This window comes from Ochotona curzoniae, unplaced genomic scaffold (assembly GCF_017591425.1).
Source record: "Ochotona curzoniae isolate NIBS_2020 unplaced genomic scaffold, NIBS_Ocur_1.0 contig_517, whole genome shotgun sequence".
Lineage (NCBI taxonomy): Eukaryota > Metazoa > Chordata > Mammalia > Lagomorpha > Ochotonidae > Ochotona > Ochotona curzoniae.
The window spans coordinates 3928510-3951915 of NW_024466454.1; the positions used below are offsets into that span (position 1 = coordinate 3928510).

The 23406-nt window shown below is 49.2% G+C and overlaps 1 protein-coding gene across 4 annotated transcripts in view; it reads right to left on the reverse strand.

Annotated features, from left to right (window-relative positions):
* The window catches only part of TEAD1 (TEA domain transcription factor 1), a 167913-nt gene that overhangs the window by 34057 nt on the left and 110450 nt on the right, over positions 1-23406 (reverse strand). For 2 of the 4 annotated variants that reach the window (XM_040988947.1, XM_040988946.1), the window contains 6 exons: positions 21302-21313; positions 20419-20553; positions 19155-19201; positions 18440-18501; positions 17292-17416; positions 42-215 (listed from right to left, as the gene is read on the reverse strand). In XM_040988947.1, coding sequence (XP_040844881.1) covers positions 42-215; positions 17292-17416; positions 18440-18501; positions 19155-19201; positions 20419-20553; positions 21302-21313 — 555 coding nt within the window. The remainder of the gene's footprint in view (positions 1-41; positions 216-17291; positions 17417-18439; positions 18502-19154; positions 19202-20418; positions 20554-21301; positions 21314-23406) is intronic. The other 2 variants (XM_040988949.1, XM_040988948.1) reach the window with 2 other exon arrangements.

Here is a 23406-nt window from a genome sequence, read left to right on the forward strand (position 1 = left end):
TCAGAGACAAGTGACAAAAATTACAACAATGTCTTACTCACCCAGAATTTTACGAGGAAGAAGGCATTTTGAGGGCCCTTTCCAAATAGCTCCTTCAAGCCACCTTTCTTTTCAGGAAATTTGTCATAAATCTGACGAATATCCACTGATTCGAGCAATGGGTCACTGTAAGAATGGTTGGCATGCCCAATGTGCACGAAGAGGTGTTTGTTGTACTGTAAGAAACCAACAGAAACATTCCCATTACAAACCCTTGGATCAATCTGAGACGCTCCCATCTTCAATGGGATAAAGAGCAGTGATCTTGAAATCCAGAATCACACCTTGATCAGCTTAGGGACTGTGCCTTCGAACTGATACGTATGTGCTTTTAATTTTAAAGGCCATTAGAGCTTCCTGACAAGGGCAAATATTTCCCCAAATACCTAAGTTTACAGATACAATAAGCAATGGCTTGGTCTCCTAAGTATGAAACCAAGCAACAATCCTGCTACCCAGTTTCACCAAATTAACATGCAATGAAGCCTTCCTCTTTGGAGCCCATTATTGATGGCAAAAGCCCCGCACAGAATGTGTGCAGTTAGCAAACATTATCACTATGACTGCACTTTCTCACCCCGGCTCCCCTAGCAACAGCACGGATGCAGTGGTCTGAGCAGTGGTAGTCATCCCACTTCCAGCGGGTGTGAGAGTGCGGAGCCTTTGTTAGTGGGTCTCTGGTTAGTCTAGGACCCCAGCTAGGACTGCTCAGAGACAGGGAATTGCCTGTGCAGAGGCTCTCCAAGGCAGGTCATAGCTGACAGAAAACAGCACAGGTCACATGTTTTATGGAAACAAACTAACAGAAAGCCCAAACTGCACTGTGTTGTAGCATGACTCAAAATGACATCCGTTCTTGCCTGGCTTCGGTGGAAAATGTGGATCTGAGAGAGTTGTGTTTACAACCAAGCAAGGTTCCCATGCAGGCTTTATCACAAGCACCAGAGGAGCACTTCAAATCACCAGCACCTGGGGCCCATCTGGATGGAACTGGAATCTCTGGAGTCAGTCATGTTTATGATTCCTTGGAGGACTGCCAAGGTGCAGGCAGGACTGCATGGCAGGCTCTACTCCCTCCAGACCTGAAGATGACACCCCCATAACAGCACATACACAGGGAGACTAGGCTGCGGGCACTCTGGAGCCCAACAGGGCACATGAGAGAAACCCCATCTCCCTTGCACACCCAACCGCCCCTACTCCCTTTCCAAAAAGAAGCCGGCCATTCTCCAACCATTATGCTCTTGTGAGTACTAATTCCAGGGCCCGTGTCCACTAACAGAAGGTGCGGACAAGGCTGACCACCACCAGTTAAGAATACATTGTCTGAGGCTGGCAGCCTAGCCCATTATATGTATCCATGTCAGCTTCTGATTATAGGTACCAGTCTGAATCCTGGCTGCTCCACTTGGACACAGCTCCTTCCTAATGTGTCTAAGGAAAGCAGTGGGGGATGGCCCAGTGCCTGGTGTCCTGCATCCATGTAGGAGACCTGGATGAGGCTTGTGGCTCTAGATTTTGATTTGTTGCAGCTTCAGATGTACACCCATTTGGGGAGTGAACCAGCAAATGGAAGCTCTCCATCTCTCCCTATCTCACTTTATAACTCTGCCATTGAAATAAACAAATCTTCTTATATAACAAACACACACACACACACAGAGGGTATGTACTCAGCCTGTTCAAAACTGTATGTCCACTGCACAAGAGCTAGACAGTGGGTCAGGGCCTCGCTGGCTGCTACAATGGGAGTGATGATGCACCTCTTTCATGGCATTGTCACAGGTTGAAATTGAAATGCATTACACACTATATATTATGAGTTTTCAGTGGTCCTAGATCCAGCAAAGAGTAAGCATTCAGGACATGCTAGTTGGTTTTTATTTACTTACTTACGGTAAGATCCATTTATTTATTTGAAAGAGTGACAGAGAGAAAGGAAAAAAACACAGAGCGAGAAAGACCTTCCATCCACTGGTTCACTCTGCAGAATGTCATGATGACCAAGATGGTGGGCCAGGCTGATGCTAGGAGCCAGGCGCTTCAGCCCATTCTCTCCTGAGGGTGACAGGAGTCACTGCTTTTCACAGTCCATTAGTAGAGAGTCGGAGTGGAAGTGGACTGTCTGACACATACTGATATCCGTAGCAGCCAGTGGTTTTACCTGTATGCCACAGTGCTAGCCTCTGGTTGCTGTTTTTTTAAAATTAATATCTCCCCTCTAAAAGTCACAGTGAATATTAACATGCTAAAAGCACTGCTGTAAGAAACATGTCTTAACACAATTCATTAATTCCCAAACTCAACTGGTTACAAAATGTAAATATGAGAGGCCTTCAAAGGAGCCAAGGAAAATGCATAAAATATGATTTTCAAAACTTTTTGCAACAGAACCCCTTGTCGTTTCATGCTATTTTTTCCATACACATTGGAAGTCCCCACATGCTGTGGGTTGATGGTCAGGCTGTCCACAAGGCAGGAGGTTACACCACCACCTGATGCCAGTGCTGTATAGCCAGAAGGGGCTGGGATCTTCTAAGGAGTGCCACGCCCTCTACTGTTCCACATCAGAGTGACTTCTGTACTGAGTCTTCAATAACGCTAACAAGTAATGAAGGGAAAAGAAAATATGGAACCTAGCAAGCACCTAGTTGGCACCTTGTGATAGACTCCTTGCCCAGTGGGTTTCAGACACCAATGCGAGCCTGTGAACCACTATGCGAGAACAGAGTGTGCCTGGACTAGAAGAAATGGGAGCAAGAAAAATAAACAAAAGCCACTGTGTTGGTGGGGGTTTGGGAGTATGGGGTGTAACATGCAGGGAGCAGAGGCAGTGTCTTTGATCATGTCATCTTCTCAACAATATGCAAATAAAAGTCTCCAGAAATGACCATGACATGGTCACACCTGCTAAGGAGCTTCAAGTCTTTCAGTGAACAGAGGAGAAAAGAAATCAGATGGTGGAGTTGTGGGTACACATACTAGTGGAAACACCATCAGAGGAGATGAGAAGGGCCTACACACCTAAGGGGCCCAGGACAAAAGGCGTCACTCCTTCCTCATCTAGACACCAGGGCAGCTGTCTGTTCATCCACCTAGTCCAGCTTGGGCACCTCAGTTTGCACCTGGCTCCCAGCCTCGCTCAGCTCTGGGAGGCATGGTCTTTACCAGTTTCAGTGCCTCCTGGGAGGCAAGAACAGAGCACAGTGGTCTTGGGGATCCCTGTGAATGGACTCTGTACTTAGCTGAGTGCCACGTTCTCCTCTCTGCCTTCCCAGATGGACCTGCATCAGGCCAGGACTGTGACGCACCTGTCCAGCTCTTCCCTCTAGCTGTCAACAGGTCAGAGAGGTACCAGCTGGGGTGACACCCTGGCAAAGGCATCCAAGACATAGCCTTGAAACTGTGGAGCAGTATTTGGGCCTGGAGCCTTAGTCTCCTGTTGCATGCAATGATGATGAAGCTCCTGTTGCAATAAACTGTCCTGAAGACAAAAGGGAGCAACATACTGGGAAAGAGCTGGCTGCAGGTCTGGCAGACAAGAAGCATTCCATAAATGGTAGCTGTGAAGATTGTTATTGTTACGTTATTCGCCTGTGAGATTAACTAGATCTTGGGGTAGAAGCTCAAGAAATTTCCTGCTTTAGCCTTCTCTCCTGCCTAGCAAAGAAAAAAATAAACACAGATAAGCCGAGGGCCGTGAGCAAGTTGTGATGCTGTGTAGTTGTTGTCCAAATCCCCCAGGGCTGGCCTGTGCACAGCCAGCTGCTCCCCTGGCCGGTGCTCACCTGCGCCCCTAGGGCTATGAGCAAGGTGCTCCTAAAATGCTCCATCTCAGGTAATCCCTGCCTCATGACCACTCCATCAGGTGGATTTCACAGAGGAGGAAATACAAGCTTAGGGACAACTGACTTGCCTGAAGGTCAAAGGAGCAGGCCAGGCGTTAAGAATATAACTTGGATCTGTCAATGCCACAGCCCTTGGCAATTGCTGTAAAACCCACATGGTCTTCCCATGAGGACAGGACAAGGTCCTAGTTCTCGGACCTTTGTGAGATTACTGTTTCCCAAAGGTTGTTTGAGGTGGGTGCTAACGGGTGTTTCGAAAATTCCAGGAAATGAATTCAGAATTCAGAACACATCAAGTGACTGGTCAGTGTGTCCACTGGAGTTGGCCAACATTTCTATTTTTGAAAGGGACCTCTGAGCCTCAGCAGCTGCAAGGAGCAGAACGGGGGCATGGTGTCTTGGCCAGAGGTCATCAGGCATTGCCTTCCAGGGCTAGCAACCTGAAACCGAACCCTCACAGCTGGCTTCAGAGCAGGAGTGGCCTGAGTCCCGCCAAGAGGTGACTTGGTTTCTAAGAATACACGGGACCAAAGCAGGTGTCCTAGAGACCACGGCTCTGAAACAAACAGGCCCCTAGCTCCCCTTAACTCATCCCGGGCAGGTGGAGAGTCCCTCTGCCCCCAGCCCCAGAAGGCAGAAAGGAAATGTACATGGTGTGGGTTCATGCTTTCATGGAGTTAAAATGCTAAAAGCCATCCAGGGAGGCTCTGACTACTTCCCCTGCCTGCCAGGTCTCCTTGTAAGGCAAGATCCTTAACTTTCCTACCTCCTTCCCAAATAAATCCCACTCTCTCTTTAGCAACAATGCTTTCTCCAAAACTTAGAGGAGTACACAAAACCGAAAAAGAAAAGGGCTGACCCAGCTCAGGGCAGGAAACTGGGAACAAGTACTAGGGACCACCTGTGAGTGAACATAGCTGGAATGTCAGTTGGTCACATAAGCCAATGCTGGCACAAGAGTGTTTCCACATCTGAGGCATAGATTCACTGTGACTCATTTGATAACTTCAACAGAGGTCCAGCCACTCGTCAGCAAATCACGGGCAGTGAGATAACAGGTGCTGCCACTGCAGATGGAAGTTTAGGGTTTCAGAACCAACCAGCACATTTGTTATTGATGGAGTGCCGCATGCTATAGCAGGCCCAAGAAATCCATTGAGTCAGTAGCACCAAAGGCTCACCTTCTTGGCTTCCTAAGCAGTCAGCTTCCTGCCTCACTAGATAGCATCACGATGCTCATGGAGATGTGTGTCCTATAGGTTCCTCCATGGAAGAGGTGGCCATTCAAAGGTGGCCAACACTTCCATTCCTGCCCCACCCATGACTTGAATTGGCATTTACCTGAACTTCTCATAAAATGATCTGATTTTTCAGCATGAAACACACAGTGCAGCTGGCTAACAGGAATATATGCGGGATTCATCCAGCAAGAGTGAACACAGGCTCCCGAGTCTCGGGGGGATGCTGTGATGAAGGTAGCAGAACACATTCAGACACCAAAGGCTTCAGAAAACGGATACAGCTTCCTTTTAGGAACAAACTTTCTTGCAAATGGCAGGAGTAAGTAGCACATAATGGCTCAAGTGCTTGGCTCCCTGCTACCCACATGGGAGACCCAGTGGAGTTCCACACTCCTGGCTTTAGCCTGGCCCAGCCCTGGCCATTCGCAGCCACTTAGGGATGAACCAGAGGATGCAGAATCTCTTCCTCTACTCCTCTACATCTGTAACTCTGAAAGTCTTAAAATATAACATCTATTGAGTGCAAAATTACCACAAGTTTGTAATATAAATATTGGATGTTAATTAAACCAAAAATTAAGATGCAGTCACACTGAGGGAGGGAGGAAGGCACAGGCTAAATGGAGAGTTAAATCCTAGCCGTCAGCAGTAAGGAGCCAATGGGTGACATCTAAAATCAGTGCTATGAGATGCACTACCAAAGTGTTATTTAGGTGCATGGAGGAATGACTGAAGGGGCTGCAGGCAGCTGTCCATGAGGTGTGAGGCTGGCAGGGGGCAGCAGGTGGGGCTCCATGTGACCTGCCCACAGGACACAGGAATCACTTCATGGGAGAAAATCACAGTCTCTCAAAAAACTATCTTCAGATGGCACAGAGTCCTTTTTGAAGAAGAAGCTGAAGAACTATAAAAGGAAATAAAAGAGGCCTTCAGGATGTTTATTCTACATGGGCCCCAAGTGCCCAGGACACTCCAGTCATGTGGGTCAGATGGCCTTTCTGTGCTGCAATTCAACAGGACAAGTGACTGGGAGTCGGGGGCTCCTCTGCTCGAGAGGCCCACCCACCAGATCTGCCAGAGCCCCCTGGGCCAAGAGGGCCCCTGGACGCAAGCCCAGACCATGGGCTCCTGATGCGATGATGAGACATAGCGAAATGCTCTATCTGTGGCTGTAACCTCTCTGACAGCTCTCTCTCACAGCTGCAAACACATAATGCACTCCTAAAAACAGCAGTGACTTCCCTCCTCTCCCACTTGATGCTGCATGCCCCCTTCTCTGGTCGCTGGCTTCCCTTTGAGGCTCTTGGCTTAGGAAGGCTGCAGAAAAAGGACTTCCTCCCAATCCTGGTGCTGAGGCCCCTCCTTGGTGGAGTTGTCCAGCTCAATCCTCTCTAGGGCATCTCCATATCACTAACACAGGAGGTGGTCCTAGTCCCTGCTTCACATGGGTGCTGGGAAGACATAATACACAGCTACTACCTAACAGTTCAATCTGTTTTCATTGCTATGTCCCCAACTGTGACACTTCTTAATTTTGAATAAGGCAACCTGAAATCAATGCTGACAGCAAGACAGAAACACAGAGTGGCCAGGGCAGAGGCTTGGGTGGTGTGGCCTCAGACTTGCCCATGCTCTCCTCAGGCCCATGCCTCCTGAGTTACTGCTCTCAAGTTCAAAACCTCTGTCCTCCAGATTGTGGGATGAGGGCAGCTGGGAAACTCCCTATTCCTGAACAATAGCACAACCTCCCTAAGGTTGCTGGGGGAGGGACGGTCGTCTTCTCTCTTTAAACTCATATACGTGTGCCTCCTATGCTCTTAAAGACTTATGATGAGACTGCACAATTCTGTGGCAAAGCTTAACCCTCAGGATGTACATGAGACCTGCCTCTGTATTGCACTGCGCCATCTGACCCACAGGTGGCACTCTTGCCATAACCTTGTTCCAAAAATTCCAACTATCTCAAGAACGTAGTACAAAACCCTGAAAAATGACTGCTGTCAAATAATACCAAGTGAAAAATTATAATCCACTTAGGAATTTAAAGAAACCAAGACAAATAACTCATGTCAAGGGATTCTAACGTACAAGTTGCAACAGGACAAAGACAAATCACCTACATTTGCTTCCAGTCACGTTCCTGCCCGGTCTGTGTCCAGCCACCCCGAGGGTGGACAGCCTGTGACAGGTCCTTGAGCCCAGCAGGGACAGGAAATAGCAACGAAGCCAGGTCCAGAAAGTGATTTGTCTATTCAGGGGCCCCTCCGGCAGAGTAGGGGTGGGGGGCAGGAAATGGAGCCTGGTCTCTGGGCTCCAGCCCTTCAACAGCTGCTCAGGCCACAGTCCTTCATGTACCACTTCACCCCTGCCCTGTGCTCCTCCCAGGAGGAAATCTGATTGGCAAGCAGGATGCATGAACGCTGTCTGCCACTGCTAGCACAGCCATGTCCATGATGGGGTTACATCTTCCCCGACAGACACACAGCCCATGTGGCAGAGTGGAGGGCCAGCCCTTGGGAAGGCAGGTGTTTAGGTTGCAGACTGGCCATGGGCAGCAGATGGAACCTGGCTGGACCTCTGTGAACTATCTATAAAGCCGGGTTTCCCCATGTTTTCAATTGCCTCACCCCCAAAATGTGAGGACGAGTGAGGGGAAGCTTCCAGGGCAAGTCAGAGAGCACACAGGGTGCTGCTGCAGGGGTGTGCATGCGAAGCTGAGCCCCCCAAAACATCTTTATAAGCTCACAGGTGACCAGGCGGCACTGGGCCATCACCCCTGGGAAGACGCTCCACCTCCTGCAGCCGACTGCAAATCCCATGTTTGGTCAAGCAGATGAGAAATGCCTGGGAGACGTCCTAGAGCTGGACACAACCCATGGCAGCCTTCCTGCAAGACCGGACAAAGCCCAACACACCTTCTGACCGTACACTCTAAGCCTCTCCAGGGTTAGAACCAGGGCTCTGCCATTTTGGAACTGTGTGGCCTGGGGCTAATCCTACCTGAACCACAGGGCTGATACCTGACCAGCCCATCTGCAGAGGCCAAAATCAACACGGTGCACAGAGTAGCAAGCTACAGAAGCTGGTCTGCTAGCTTATGACTATGGCTTCCTCCTACAACCTGGATCAGGGACCAGTCTGAGCCGCATCTGCCCGTGATCAGCATTGCCTGCCCCAAGAGGCAACGACCGCCTCGGCGGCCACTGTCAAACTCCTTGGAGCACCAGAGACTCTCGGTGTTCTCGAGCCTGCACAGGACACAAGCCAGGGCACCCAAGGCAGTGCAGACTTCAAACCGCATCCCTGGGCTGCCTCCAGTCTCCTGCCCAACACAGCTATCTTTCCTGTTCTCTTTTGCAGACCTCATCTGTTTCATTTCCTTACAGCTGCTCTGGTCACATTTACCAAGCCACGGTCAGGTCCTGTGGTCTGACACAGGCGTTTGGATCTGTGAATTCAGGACTTTGGAAGAAGCCATAAAGATACAGCGGCGATATCATCCTTGGGCAAGGGGCTGTATTTGATCAACTGCTTAATGGAAAAGAACAGGCTTCATGTGCACTACATGCAGGGTTCACCAGCAGAGCATTGATGCAGTCTCGCCAGAGGCTTGTCCATCCCCAAGAGGGCAGAATGCAGGCTTCCTTAGACAATGGGATTGCTGGCTCTCACCCTCACATCTAGGAGGCCCCAAGCTTCTCAGCTGGTCAGCCACTTGGAAATAGATATGAGAATTTCTTGCCTGCTATTGCAGATGCTACTATCAGCCAAGCATGGCCCACCTGCCAGGAATCCACCCCTGTTGGAGTCCAAATCCTGACTTTCCTTTTTCCAAATATCCATCTGAGAAAAGGCAAGAGCTCCTGCCTTCTGCACTCTCCCAGGCAGTGGGAAGAGGGGAGACATCAGTCTCTCACTCATCCTCAGAGACTACCTGGCAAGGTCCTGATGGATGGTTTCTGTTGTTACTCTCCCTTAAATCCCAGTAGCCATTTGCTTCGGAGATAAAGTTCTAATAGCCAAACCTGGCATTTGCAGTCTGAATCCTGGGCTAAGTGACTTTAACTGTCTGAGCCTCTCTGTGTCTCATGCCAACCAATTTCCACACTTACATTTTTTTGGGAAAGCAGAAGGAAGATCACCAACACAGTTCTCAGCAACCCTGCTTCTGCCTTCATCCGAAGCCTCTTCAAATTATATCCGCCTCCCCAGTCTCAACAACGCCACTCACTTCCATCCACTCTCTTCCGTTCCAGCTAATTAACCCCCAGGGTCTTCTAATTTTATCCTCACTACATCGCTCTCCTGACACTCCCTGCTTTCTCCTACACCCTTGCCAGCCCTACCCTGTCTGGAGTGGGCCCTATACCCCAACACCTAGCTCAGACACGCTTTCCCGCCGCTCTGGGCCATCCTGGGACCTTCCACAGCGCTGGGATCACAGTCTCTCTGGAACACCAAATACATACTCAGGTTGCACGCATGAGAAAAATCTCTCAGAAAGGTCAGGAAAGAGCAGTAGCAGTGGTGACCTGTTCAGCGGCTGCACAGGAATTAAAGCAAGATCAAGCTCCTCTCCCTCTGTTTTACGCCTGTGGACTTTTTGACCACACACATTCATTATCAATGGAGAAAAAGAGGGGCCGGCTCCCACCTGAACACCAACAAGGGCCAAACCACATGTTGTGCTTATTCTACACTTGCTCCCCGTCTGGATCTCTAACTCAATTCCCTGTGCCACTCAGGTTCTGTGGGAGCTGCTGGAGAGGCTTAGTGCTCAACCACGGCTTTTAAGGCCAGCACCTGCATGCAGAATTCAGCTCCAGTCCTGGCCATTCTGCTTCCCATGCACAACCCTGCTAATGTGTGCCTGGGAGAGCAGCCATGCTTGCCCCCCTTCTACTCAAACAGGAGACCAGAACTGAGTTTCTGTTTCCTGGCTAGGGCACGGCTCAGATCTGGCTGTCGTGGACTTGTGAAATCAGTGGATTGGGACCTCTCCCACTCTTCCCTGCAAATAAATAACTTAAAAAAAAAAAGTATGGTGTGCTCCATGTCTGAAGACAGGATTCAATGTAACTATCACAATGATACAGTGGGAGTGATCCTGCTACCTCCTGAATAGTCTGGAAACTGAGCTTCAGCTAAGGAGCTGTCTGCTGCACAGCTCACCCACTGGGATTTGGAGGCTGGCTCCCACTCCCCTCTCTCCCCCTCTTCCAATGAGAGGAGGGTGTCACTAGGGCTTGCTGGGCAAACTGCTGTGAACACCCGTAGCTTCTTGCCCCTCCCTGCCCCAGCCTCTGAGTGGAAACATAGGCATGGGGGGCTAGAACAGGAACCAGGCACCAGCTCAGGCCCACTCCCCACCCCAGGCAAAGGGCCTTGCGGCGCCCAGCCTAGCTTAGGGGTTAAAGGCCCTGGAGGCAGCTGTCTTCCCTTTTTGAATAATGTCTTTATTTCTTCAGAAGTCCAGTGTGAAGGGTACAGGGTGAGTCAACCCTTGGCTTGGCCAGCAGTCCTGGCGGCAGTTCTCGATCTGTTACCTAACATTACTGAGCCACTTGGACTTGCCTTACAGAGGGGGCACAGTGACCAACTTTGTGTCTGGGAGTCTGGCACCAGAGCTTGTCACGAAGCAGCTGAGCTGCCTTTTCTGCACGGCATATGGCTTTTCTTCCTGAAATTCTTAATCATCTAAGAGGAGCAACCCCTCCCCTTGCCCCTCCCCTTCCTTCTCCAGCAGTACTCCTGCCTAAGCACACCCTTCACACACTCCACTCAGGGCTCCTGCCACATGAAGGCATTAACTGTGCAACTAAGCCCAGAGGGCATACACAGTCAGGAGGCTTGCCAGCTTGGGGCAGGATGTGGCTGTACTGTGGGGGGTTGAAGGAACATGCTGGACCTTCTCAACACCCACTCAGGAGGTAGGGGGAGGGGCTGGCTCTAGGATTCATCAGGAAGCTCACTCCCCATGCACAGACAGGAGGGAGTAGGGCCCAGGCTTTCAAGTGTCTCAAGGTGCAGCCGTCAAAGTTGGCATCCAGAAAAGGGGCCAAGTCCAGGCAAGGCCCTTTTAGAACAGCCCACCCTGTGCGCAGGCTTTGTACTCAGTGCTTGAAGTTCTTTCACAGGCAGCCTTGAAATCAAGTAGAAAGTCTACTTTCAAGCATCACTAGCCACTTCTAAAACAATCCTTGTTTTTTAGACTCTTCCTTCCCTTTCTTATTCTTTGCTGTTTTTCTCTTAGATTCTAGTACAGTCAAAGGTAATAGAGGAAACCTTTCTAATTGTCCAATATGAACAACCACCAGCATGGCCACCTGGTGGGCCCATGAGGTAGAGCCAGCAGGGGGCATCCATATTCTGCACCCCTTCCCTGGCCTGTCACCATCCCTGCTGCCAGACCTCACCCCGATCATTCTTCCATTACCTCTTTATAGTTTCTGGGCTACAAAAACAGGCTACTCATCAAATGCAGCCACTCGGTTGCAGTCAAGATGAGAGTCAGCAGACAGACCTGAATCCCATTTCCAAGGTGAGCTGGCTGCTTAACACTGGCAAGCTACTTCGTAACGACCAATCAGCTAATGCATGGTGCAGGCACATGGAAAATATCTGGTAAGGGCTGGTCATGGCCACTACTGCTACTAATGATATTACTACTGTCAAGAAGAGCACAATTGTTAAGAATCCTTTAGTGATGGAAATGGTGTCAAAAATGCTAAATCAAAATGCCAATTTCATAGAAGTACTAGTCCTAGGCACATGTTTGAGCAGCAGTTAAGACACATTGCTTGGGACGCCTAGATCTTGTATCAGAGTGCCTGGTTTGCAGTCTCAGCTCTGCTTCCAATTCCAGCTTCCTGCTAATGTGCACAGCAGGTGATACTCAAGTGGTTTGGTTCCTGACACCCACATGAGTGATCTGGCTGGTGTGCCTGGCTCCTGGCTTTGGGCTGGCTCAGCACCAGATGTTGCAACCATCTGAAGAGTGACCCAGTGGACAGGTCTCTGTTTTTTTTTTTTTTTTTTTTTTGGCGCATGCATATATGTGTCTATCTTTCAACTGAAACAAAATTAATTTTTAAAAATGTTGGTATGGGGCCCGGCGCAATGGCACAGTGGTTGAGGTCCTTGCCTTGCACGCCCAGGATCCCATATGGGCGCCGGTTCGTGTCCCGGCAACCCCGCTTCCCATCCAGCTCCCTGCCTGTGGCCTGGGAAAGCAGTCGAGGATGGCTCAAGGCTTTGGGATCCTGCACCCGCGTGGGAGACCTGGAAGAGGATCCTGGCTTTGGACTGGCATAGCATCGGCCGTTGCGCTCACTTGGGGAATGAATCATTGGACGGAAGATCTTCCTCTCTGTTTCTCCTCCTCTCTCCTCTCTGTATATCCGCTTTTCCAATAAAAATAAAAATAAATCTTAAAAAAAATGTTGGTATGAAAGGAGGCAGCCCTAGACCAAGGAGGAGGCTCTTAGCTGTACTGCCATGGAGGTTTGCAATGGTGCCCACTGTTCTGTTGGAAGGTAGGATGGGGCAGGGAGATTGGGTTTCAAAGCTGGCTCCGGCCACCAGGTTAGACAGCAGTCTCTCTGACCCTGGCCTGCAAAAGGAAAGAGACTCTTCTACTTCAGAGAGCTGTGTTAATGAATAAGGAAATAACTAATGAACATTTATCACTGCACCTGCCTGCCCAATTTATCTTGATTAGCACTACCTGCAAGTTCTTTCAAAATTATCTTACAAATCTATCATTCCAAGAAGCCTAAGCCATGGCAAAGTAGGGAGAACTATCTGTACATGTGTGCATAGCAAATATTTAGAGTATACCTGGAAAGCTGATTTGTTTAACATCCTTTCATTATTAGCTGCATTGCTGCATTCTTTATCGATTAACATGCTTAGTGGTGGATTTTAAACTTTAAGCATAGTACATCTAAATTTGTTACAACTAACCTTAGCCATAACCTCAACCCTAAGTCTATTTTAAGTTAGTTTTCCTACCACTGAACAAAACCACCTGTATAGTAAAATTACAGTCCAAGAATTCACAAAAAGTCTAACAGCCAAAGGAGTCATCCTCATTCCATACACTGCTCAGTGCAACCTTAGTTCTGAAATACCATTGCATCTATGACAAAAACACTTTGCATGTGCTCCGTAAAGCAAAGCATCGATGTAGAATTTGAGAGGCTGCCTGGTATTTGAGACATTGCCAAATGTGTTAAATAATTTTTTCAGTCCCCTCTTTTCAACTAATCAGCCACCGTACTTCTCCTTCAGGCCCTCACATCTGCAGTAAACCTAAGTACTAACCCTATTCACAATCTGCTTTTACACACATCTGGGCATGTTCACTTCATCTGTGGTTCACTGAAAGATGAATGTCCACAGCATTGATATATGAGAAATAGCATCAGCAACTGAGCCTGAAGTCCCAGCAAGAGAATCTCCTAACAGTGATGCAGCAGCTGGTAGTACCCGACAGACAACATTTAACAGCACTGAACGAGCCAGAAATAACAACGTATGCAGTAGAGGCTATTAGTACCATCTAGAATCTGTATTTTTACTTCAAAGAGAAACGATTCATTTGTGAGGAAGGATGTTATTCCACATTAGCACTTGGCTTCCCTTGGTCTGGAATCGCCACCACCAGGTGGGCTCCATAAGGAGAGGAGTTTCCTCTATTGCCGAGTTGTCAACATCTTTCCTTGCGGCTGCCAGAAACAAGGGCTCAAATCTCCTAAAAGATGATTATTTCCCCACAGGACCCAAGGGTGTTAACTCACACCAGGGCCTTTGAAGTCATGTGTCGGGGATCTAATCTATTTTACTTAAAGATCAAAGACATTCAGATTATGGGATGAGGAGAGTTCTGGCTTTACCAGTGCCACTGACTGTGTCAGACTTCAGGTTCATCACCTCTGGAATGTTCTGCCTTACTCTGTCCCAGTCAACATACTTCATTTCTCAGGGTAAAGGGTGATCTTCCACCCTGGCAGGCACCACACTGTACAGTGATCTCTTGGGGAGTAATTTGCTTCACATCTACCTTCCAATTGCGTGCCGTGATTCAGTATGGCTATTGGGCTAGAGGAATCCCCTTTGTATCCAGTCCCTTGCAGGTGCCTGTGCACAGCCAGACTTACAGAATGTATTGAATGGGGCCATCAGAGTTTCCAAATGCTGAGCTTTACAAACACTAAGAGCATGGCAAAAAGCAGTGAAGTATTCTGTACTCTCACAGCTGTAGAGCACAGGTACAATGAGGGGGCTACACTGTCTTTTTAAACTAAAACAGTAGGGTTTATTTTCAATTTTCATAAGAACTAAATCAGATCCCACAGTCTCACAATCATGACAACAAAGGTCATCTTGGATCTTTGGCTTTCCATTGCCTTGGAGCCCTGTTCCTAAAAACCTGGTCACAGGCAGGGAGGAAGAAAGAGAAACAGAGACAGAGAGAAATAGATTTGCTCACACTGAGGACACTCCTACTGAACAGACAATTCAAGAGACCTTAAAAAGCAGGAGGCATGGGGCTGTCCTCGACTGCGCACAGGAGACCCAGAGGAGGCTTCTGGCTCCCGGCTCCTGGCTTCAGATTGGCACAGCTTTGGCTGTTGCAGCCACTTAGGGAGTGAATCACTTGACAGAAGATCTTCTCTTTTCCGCTCATATATCTGATATCATTCATTCATTTCAATAAAAATGAATAAATCTTTAAGAAGGCAGGAGGCAATGATTTAAGTACTGAAAAGAGGAAACTGGAATATGACACTGGGGATTCTGGTTCTTTTTCCCACTGGCTAAAGAATCTGTGAAAGTTATAGAACATGGGCCCAGCGCCGTGGCGCAAGTGGTTAAGGTCCTCACCTTGCAAGCCCGGGATCCCATATGGGCGCCGGTTCTATCCCGACAGCCCCGCTTCCCTTCCAGCTCCCTGCCTGTGGCCTGGGAAAGCAGTCGAGGACGGCCCAAGGCTTTGGGACCCTGTACCCGCGTGGGAGACCCGGAAGAAGCTCCTGGCTTCGGACCGGCATAGCATCAGCCGTTACGCTCACTTGGGGAGTGAATCATCGGATGGAAGATCTTCCTCTCTGTCTCTCCTCTCTGTATATCCGCCTTTCCAATAAGAAAATAATAAAAATAAATCTTAAAAAAAAAAGAAAAAGAAAGTTACAGAACATGCTGCAGACTCAGTTTATTTATCTGTGAAATGGAGAAAACAGAAGCTTTTATGGGGATCTCTGGGGACAGAAAAAAAAAAAAAAGCAATGACAAAGCACTGTGTCAGCAGCCAGGTATCCTATACGCACAGGCTCCTTATCCTGCCCAAAGCCCAGTCTACAGCCAAAAACAATCATGCATCACTTTCAGCGGAAAAGCCAGAAGGCATAAAAACAGGCATCCATCCCTTTGTTTCTTTGAATGTCACACAACTAAGGATTTTAATCCATCACCCCTCAAGAGGAGAGATCCATCCACTTGGCTGCTTCTTTTCCTCCTGTCAATGGCTTCATGTTCCTGCACCTGCCTTGTTGAGCCCAATGAGCTACTTCAATCTTTGTATCCCCACTAATTCTGAAGCAGCTCTCTTTGACCTCCAACTTCTAGCACTCACAATCATGGGACACCAGCAGGCCATTCAGGGTTTGCCCTGTTTCACTCTGGGATGGCTGCCCAAGAACCCTCTGCCAAGGTGCTTCCTCTGTGTGTGCACCCAAGGAGGCGTCCCACTGGGCAAAAGCTCATAACTGGCTCCTGTAAGAGGACACATCCAGGTACCCAAATCCCAGTAGTTAGCGGCAAACATGAGCACGTTCCTGATCCTAGATGGGTGGCAAGGCAGGCAGCACTCAGCCAGTGAGCCTAGGGCTAGAGCCTCTCGGAGCCTCTAAGATGAGTGCAGTGGGGTGATGGAGCACATGTGAGGAGTTGGTGAGGATCCCACCAACCAATGTATGACTCCTTCAGTGCCTGCCTTGAGCTCACCCACACACAGACATAACACTCATATATTCACAGCCAAGGAGTGGGTGTGAGGAAAGGGTACAAGACTTGTTGGTTAGGAAGAAAGGAAGGAAGGGAGAATCCCATATGTACCAGGAAGGGTCCGGCAGAAAAACAATGGGCTGCTGGGTACAAGATGAGACGGGGGAGACAGAAGAGAAGAACTTGACAGAGTCCAAATGCCAACGTTACTGGAACTTGTGATATTACAATATACTGCATGTGATGGTCAGCTGTGGAGGTGCCACTCTGTTCTCTCAAAGGGGATAATAACTTGCTCTCTTGACAAAACATGGACTCAGACAAGCAGCCTAGGATAATGGTTGAATGTTCAGGCACTGAAGTTTCAACGACTTGAGTCTGAATCTCCAGTCCACTAGGTACTGACTGCATGACTCCGAGGAAGGTACATGCGTCTATCTAAGAATACCTTCTGCTGGAGGGTTTTAGTGCTGATCAGATGTGGTCAAACATCTAGATACAAGGCCAGCCACATGGCAAGGCTAAGTCTATGTTACCTGCTGTTCAGTGCACATGCTCAGGTCAAGAGCACTCAGTGCAGCACTGACATTCACCGTAGCTTCCAGGGCAAGGCTGATAACTCCCATTCCAATGCACAACATAGCCACCAACAGGGGCTCATGGGAGCCAAAGTTTGCTCGGCTTCCCCTTCCTAGGTCTTCTTTCACCCATAACATTTGTTAGGCCAGAGGAGCAAAGGAAAAGAACCCAAGAGGAGCAAGAAGGAGGACAGGAAAGGAAAAGAAGCAAGTCCTACGTTTAAGAGATATCTCAGGGGACTAGAACTGTGGTGTAGTGCTTAAGGCCCTGCTCACAGCACTAACATTACATATGGTACTGGCTTCAGACCCAGTTTCTCCACTTGTGATCCAGCTCCCTAGTAATGTGATGGAGAAAGCAGTGGCAGATGATCCAAGTGCTTAAGGCCACTGTACCCACATGAGAAACCTGGAAGAGCTTCTGACATAGCCCAGCCCTGACTATTGCAGCCATTTGGGAAGTAAACCAACGGATGGATGGAAGACCTCTTTGTCTCTCCCACCCATTCCACCCTTGGTCTTTAAGTTTGTCTTTCAAATAAATCAAGAAATTAAAAAAAAAAAAAAAAGGATCTCACCGAGTCTGGGTCTCGTTGCTGCTCGAGAAATGCTGAAAATTCTACCAGGCGAAGCTTGGTTGTGCCAATGGAACGGCCTTGCCAGGCAGGGACCGAGGGAGCTGGGGCTGATGCAGGTTCAAATCCTGAAAGAATAATCATTCGCATCAAGGCCTGGCCAGTGACTTAGTCACTTCCACTCAGTGCTCTGAAGAACAGATGACCCAGAAGAAAAGGCAAGGCACTCCCTCTCCACCAGTACTTGGGGAGGTCTCAGCCATGCAATAACAGGATTCTAGCTGAGCATCTCAAAGACACTGACCAGCCCAATGCACATGTTCCTTGCAAAGGTAACTTCAGTTAAGGTTAAGGACTGGCACAAGACATCTAACAAAGGGCCTACCTGGGGACCAGGCACAGAGTAGTCAGAAGGGAGCATGCTTCCAAAGGTCTCTGTGAGGCTGGGGTGGGCCACTGCATTTCTCAGGTGTCTCCACTCCCCTTTCTCAAGGTTGGCTGCCAGCACTAAGGAACGCTCACTCAAAATGCTCTGCGTTATTGGAACCAAGGGCAATGTGGGAAGGCATGCTCCACTTGGGTGTTCAACAATGGAGAGGAATGAGTTTTACTCCATGCCTTGAGGAGTTGGGCTGAGTGAGTCTAAGTGTGCATTGTAGGGATGGGGGTACATGTAGCGGGAACGGTGATAACAGGTGGGGCAGCCCGATCCATGATTTCTGCTGTAAAGGAGCTTACAAGCAAAATAAAGCAAAGTACTAGCAAAGGAAAAGCACCTTTCTATGAAAAGGAACACTAAACCCTATCTGCCCGCAAGATATGGACTTCCTAATTTGGCCACATTATGATGAGGAAGTGTGCATGGCAATTTCCCCATTTAATGATGACTAAAGTGTCCTTGTTGAGAGTGACCAGGCTTCCTGGGACTTTGCTGGTCCTGAGAAAGGAATCAGGATCTGGTAGGTAAATCCCTGTGACCCTCCTGAACTTCAGGTCAACCTCTTCTTCAAGGTAGGAGGTAGAGATGGGCCTCTCCCCTGATTCTGCTGGGAGGGAAGATGTACAGGTGTGACAAAGGTGAGCCACCCTACCCGCACAGAACAGAGGCCTAGTTGTCAGCCCTAATAGGGACCCTGGGGATACTCACTCACCTGGAATGGGCGCTGTGACTGCCGGCTGGATGGGGTAGGCCTGTTGCACGAAGGGCTTGACGCTAGGGACAGAGGTGACACAGGGTTAGAAACTGTGACGGCAACTGAGGCCTGCCCTAAGCTTCCCCACCCTCTAGCCCCTGGACAGCTGGGAGCTTGATGTCCATGAGCTGTAACATCTGCTTCTGTACTTCTCACACCAAGACTGAGCTCAGGAGCCATCATTAACCAGGCAAGGTTTGGGACATGCTTGGGGCTTCCCTCTAAGCCATTGGGTTCATGTGTGTTTGAGAACACAGTCACAGGATCACCTCTCTGCTGCTATCCCTAAACTGCACACATCTGCATGTTTACTGAGGTTACTTTTCTTGCCCTCAAGGAACTAGGAGGACTCCTATTCGGCCCACCCACCTTCCACCCTCCTCCACCCAGGGAAGACTAGCACGGATTGGGTGGAAGGATTGCCTTCACTGCCTTCTCTGACTCCAGGGGGCAGAAGCCATGAAGGGACAGGATTCCACTTCTGGTTGTTAGCTGGACAATCACTCATCTTTAGGATGGGACAGAGATGCTCCCTCCCAGACCTGAGGTCATCGGCCTCAGTAGACAGTAAGAGAAGAGTGACTTTAGGGAGCTCAGGGCCCTGAGATAGCATGGTCCTGGGAGACATGTGCCCCAGGCATGGAGACCTGTCCCAGCCCATCCTCAGACTTACTCTTGGGAGGATCCTGGCTGCCCTGTTTGTATCATTCCTGGCCAGAACTGGAAGGCAAAACACAGAGGTGTCAGCATTATGAGCTCACATGGAAGCACAGCCTTGGGTACATACATGCTACAACTTCTGCCCAAGAACAGCAGGTCCCAAATGCCTGCCAGCACGAACACCTCCGGTCTTAATGCACAGGTGGTCACTATTGCTCACAGATCCCAGCCGAGCTTGTTCAGCAATCCAGAGGCTCCCCGCTACTCTGCCCTGCTCTTAAAAATCCTCCTGCAAGAAGGTGAGCAGTCCTTCCTCAGTGCTCTCCCTGCAGTGACCACAGACATGCCAGGAGGGCTCCAGACACTCCAACTGACCGCTGACTCAGACACCAAGCCGCCCTCTCTGCCATGCATTGTTTCTGGCTATCTCTACCCCCACCCACCCTCTGGCCCCTTAGCTCACAGCACCAAAGACCCCACCAGGCAGAGGCCAAAGTTTGGAACAAGAGGGCCAGGAGCTCCGAGGATCAGTGTGCAGCCAGCGTCTCTGAGCTGCCTGGAGCTGTGGGTGCCTGAGGTTTCTGCAGGCAAGCAGGCAGGCTGACAGGTGGGCAGGCAGACAGATGGTGTAGCAGAGGAAAGGGCAGCCTGTGGGGTCACATGGCTCTGGCGTTGAATCCCAACACCAGCGTCCACTTGCCTGCGATCAAGTTACCCAGACTCCTGTTGCCTTAACTAACAACCATCAGCTTCTTCTCTGCAAATGCCAATAACAGGAAGAAGCATTTAAAGATTGCTGGGAGGATCAAATGAGATTAGATCATAAAGCTCCTCAGCCCTTGGTAGGTATCAGAATGAAAACAGAAGACCTCGTGCCATGAGCAGCCAGTTGCCAGTGAGATATAAAGTGACTCTGAGGACACAAGGACAGGGACCAAGGGCCAGGGTGGGGATCCAGGGAGCAGAAGGAGCAGATTACCACCAGATGGGTCCCAGAGGAGTGACACTGAAACTGCTGGTTCTCAGAGACTAAGGAGTCTGCCCCTCCACTTCTGCTTTTTCCTCTTTCACTGACCTTTCCCATAGCCTCTCTCTAGCTCCCTTCCTCCCCTTGTTTCACCATTTTTCACCCAGCATCAGTTAGTACAAGTTAGGCTCCAACTGCACTTACACCTGATCTCATCAGCAACAAGCACCAGGTGGATGGGCTTTGCTCTGGCCCGCACCACCCCCGCGCTGCTAGCAGCCGTTACTGCTGGACCCAGCTGCGAACTTACCCCCGGCGCCCCTGGGAAGGTCGGGCGTGGAATCCCAGGCAGCCCCAGCTTGTTGTGAATGGCAGTGGCCGAGACGATCTGAGCTGAGGACATGGCCGCCATGTGCTGCAGGGCCTTATCCTTCGCAGTCTGATCCTTGAAGGTGACAGTGACATAGGGGCTCAATACAGAAGCCAAAGCTACCAGGCAGGTTAAACAGGCACAGCCACGAGCACATGGACTAAAATACAGAGCCACAAAAGGGGCTGGGAAAGCCAACATGCATGGATAAACACAGCCAGAAGGCAATGACACACTCAGCTGGCCATCGCTCTGAGCCGTCACTAAGAACACCCAGCAGCAAGGCTTTAAAAAAAAAGTGAAAACTGAATGTGTTTTCCAACAGAATGGGAAGCCTCCAAGAGTGGACAACATTTTTATTTTTTCAGCTTCCAGAAGATGTCTCCAATTCCTTAACACATTCCATTGAATGGGAAGAGGTGCTGCTTCTATGCACACAGCAAGGAGACTGGGTGCACTGGCTGCCCAGGGGCAACACCCCTAGGAGCTGTAAGATCATGCAAGCCTGGCAGACCGCCCTGGCTGACACCTGGTAGGACAGTTCAGAAGCAGCAGAGGGCGCAGGGCGGGATGGGGAATAGGGACAAGGCCAAGCAGCATGCTCAGGGGCACATGCTTTCTCTAGAATGTTCTCCGGCACAGGCCCAGGACTCCGCAGCTTCGTGGGCCGGCCAAGGGCGAATCAGGTGCCAAAGGTAAGGGATTCGCTTTTCCCTAAGTGGGTCTTTTCTAGAAAAGCCAAGGCTGGTAGCACACAGCTAGCCAAAAAATTCTGCCAAGCACAACTAAAATGCAAAATACTCAGTTTAGTGAAAATACTTACCATGCTCGTTACCTGGATACAATAATAAACAAGTTGTTAAAAGGGTTGTGTATAAAGTCGCCATCAGTTTGCTTCTTCAGATAAAAACATAAATGTATACAAGTACAGAAAACTTGGGGATGATACAGTGGGTAGGGGTTGGGGGATTTTCTTCTATTTTAGGAAGCATGTTGGATGCAGAGTCTACCTATCTACCAAGGTGATTCACAGGATGGGCATCCCAGAACAGAATAACCACCAAGGACCCCCAAACTCCTGAGCTGGCTCTGTGGCTTTTCTAGGACAGCAAAAATGGACTGGTCCACCTGTAAAGGCTTCTGGCTGCCCCTGGTGGGGTCCGTGCTCCCACAGACCAACAAAACAAGAACAAAAACAGTGACACCGACTTGAAGGGGCCCTTTCCATAATTCTCAGGAAGTTACGCTGGAATTTTTAAAAAGCTTGCATTAACCCTTGAGGGGTTGGGGAGGGAGATCTAACAATGGCTTAGGTTGTTTTTCTAATTTCACACATTTCTCTGACCTGCTACTGAATCTCTATGCAGCCTCAATCACAGCTTTTGGGGCAGCACATGTGGACTGTGAGCAGCTGCAACAGGGCGTGCTGAAGCTGGCAAGAGTGCTAGTCCCCAGCGGAATGGCCTGGGGACTCTCAGAGTAACAGCATCCTATGGCTGAGGTTCCATCTGCCAACCCCAGAAACAGTCTAACCTTTCCCAGGTTGACTGTTACAATCCAAGACATCTCAACTCCTGAGGATGCCAGGAAAGTAAGACAAATCTTGAAGTAGATGGGATTTCACAGTTGGTGGATGTGTGTGCGTGTTCTCTGATGCTGGATGCCTATGGAGCTCAATGATCCCAGTGCTTTACTGGACACCTGCCTCATCCACTCCTCCAGGGCACGTGGCTCAGTCATACCTACTCCATCCACTGTCAAGAAGACCCTGACAGCAAAACATCCATGTGCTTGTTTCTACTGGGACCAGAAACCTGGGATCCCTCAGCTCCTAAGAAGTGGGGTTGTAAATGCTTTCCAGGCCATTTCTAAAACTTAGGTCATGGCAGGGAGAGGACCACTGGTGCCTTTCTCAGCACAGAACAAGCCTCACAACCTCTCTGGTGTCCCAGCAGAGCCTGGAAAATGGCAGCCCAGACCTTGTGTCCACTGGCAGATAGGAATTCTGAACAGCAACTGCACAACATCATGTGGGATTGGTTCTCATTACCAAGAAATGGCACGGAGCTTCTACAGGCCTGGGAAGGCATGGGAGTCAGTTCACATGTGGAAGAGCACTGACTTTCTTAGCTGCTTCAGATCAAAATCTTTCTGTTACAAAACACAAAGTCTGCCTCTCTAACTCACCCGGCATTCCACCAGGAATATAAAGGTACAGGGGTGCCCCGAAGCAAGGGAGCAACCAAGGGCCGTAACTTCAGCAATGTGCTCTGAGACAGCAATGGGTGCACCTGTTGGTGCTGTCAGAAGACTTAGCTCCAAACATCCCCACGCCTCGCACTACTGGGCAAATCATTTCTTGCTGTCTCATTTTTTTCCCCACTATTAAATAAAGGATATTTGGCTCACTACGGTCATTCTGGCTCTATAAGTATTTGTAGCTATGAGCGTGAATTCCACCATAATTAAATACATCTTAATACATACATATAACAAAAAAAAAAAAACCCACCCCAACTAGTGAGAAAAGAACAGGGTGTTAAAATTGCACAGCTCTTGGCTGCCTGTTCTAAGTAACAGGCAAAAAGCCACATGTGCAAAGGAAATTTTACCTCAAGTAGTGGTTCTGTCTGCACTTGACCTACCTATTTGAGAATAGGCAATTTTCTGCAAATGGAAGAAAAATGTCTATCCCAGTGATTTCTGACCCTTTCTAGTGGAGCTACTCTGACTACTCATTCAATTTTATAACAGTGCCCCATCAGCGATGATATACATGGGAAAATTATAAGGATTACTTTTTTTTTTGTTTAAAATTGAAAGTAACCCCAGAGACAGGTAATAAGCACCACCAGTGCTATCTCCCAAACTCAGAACAGACAGCATGGCCACGGACCCACTTACCCTGAGATGGGAACTGAGAACTCT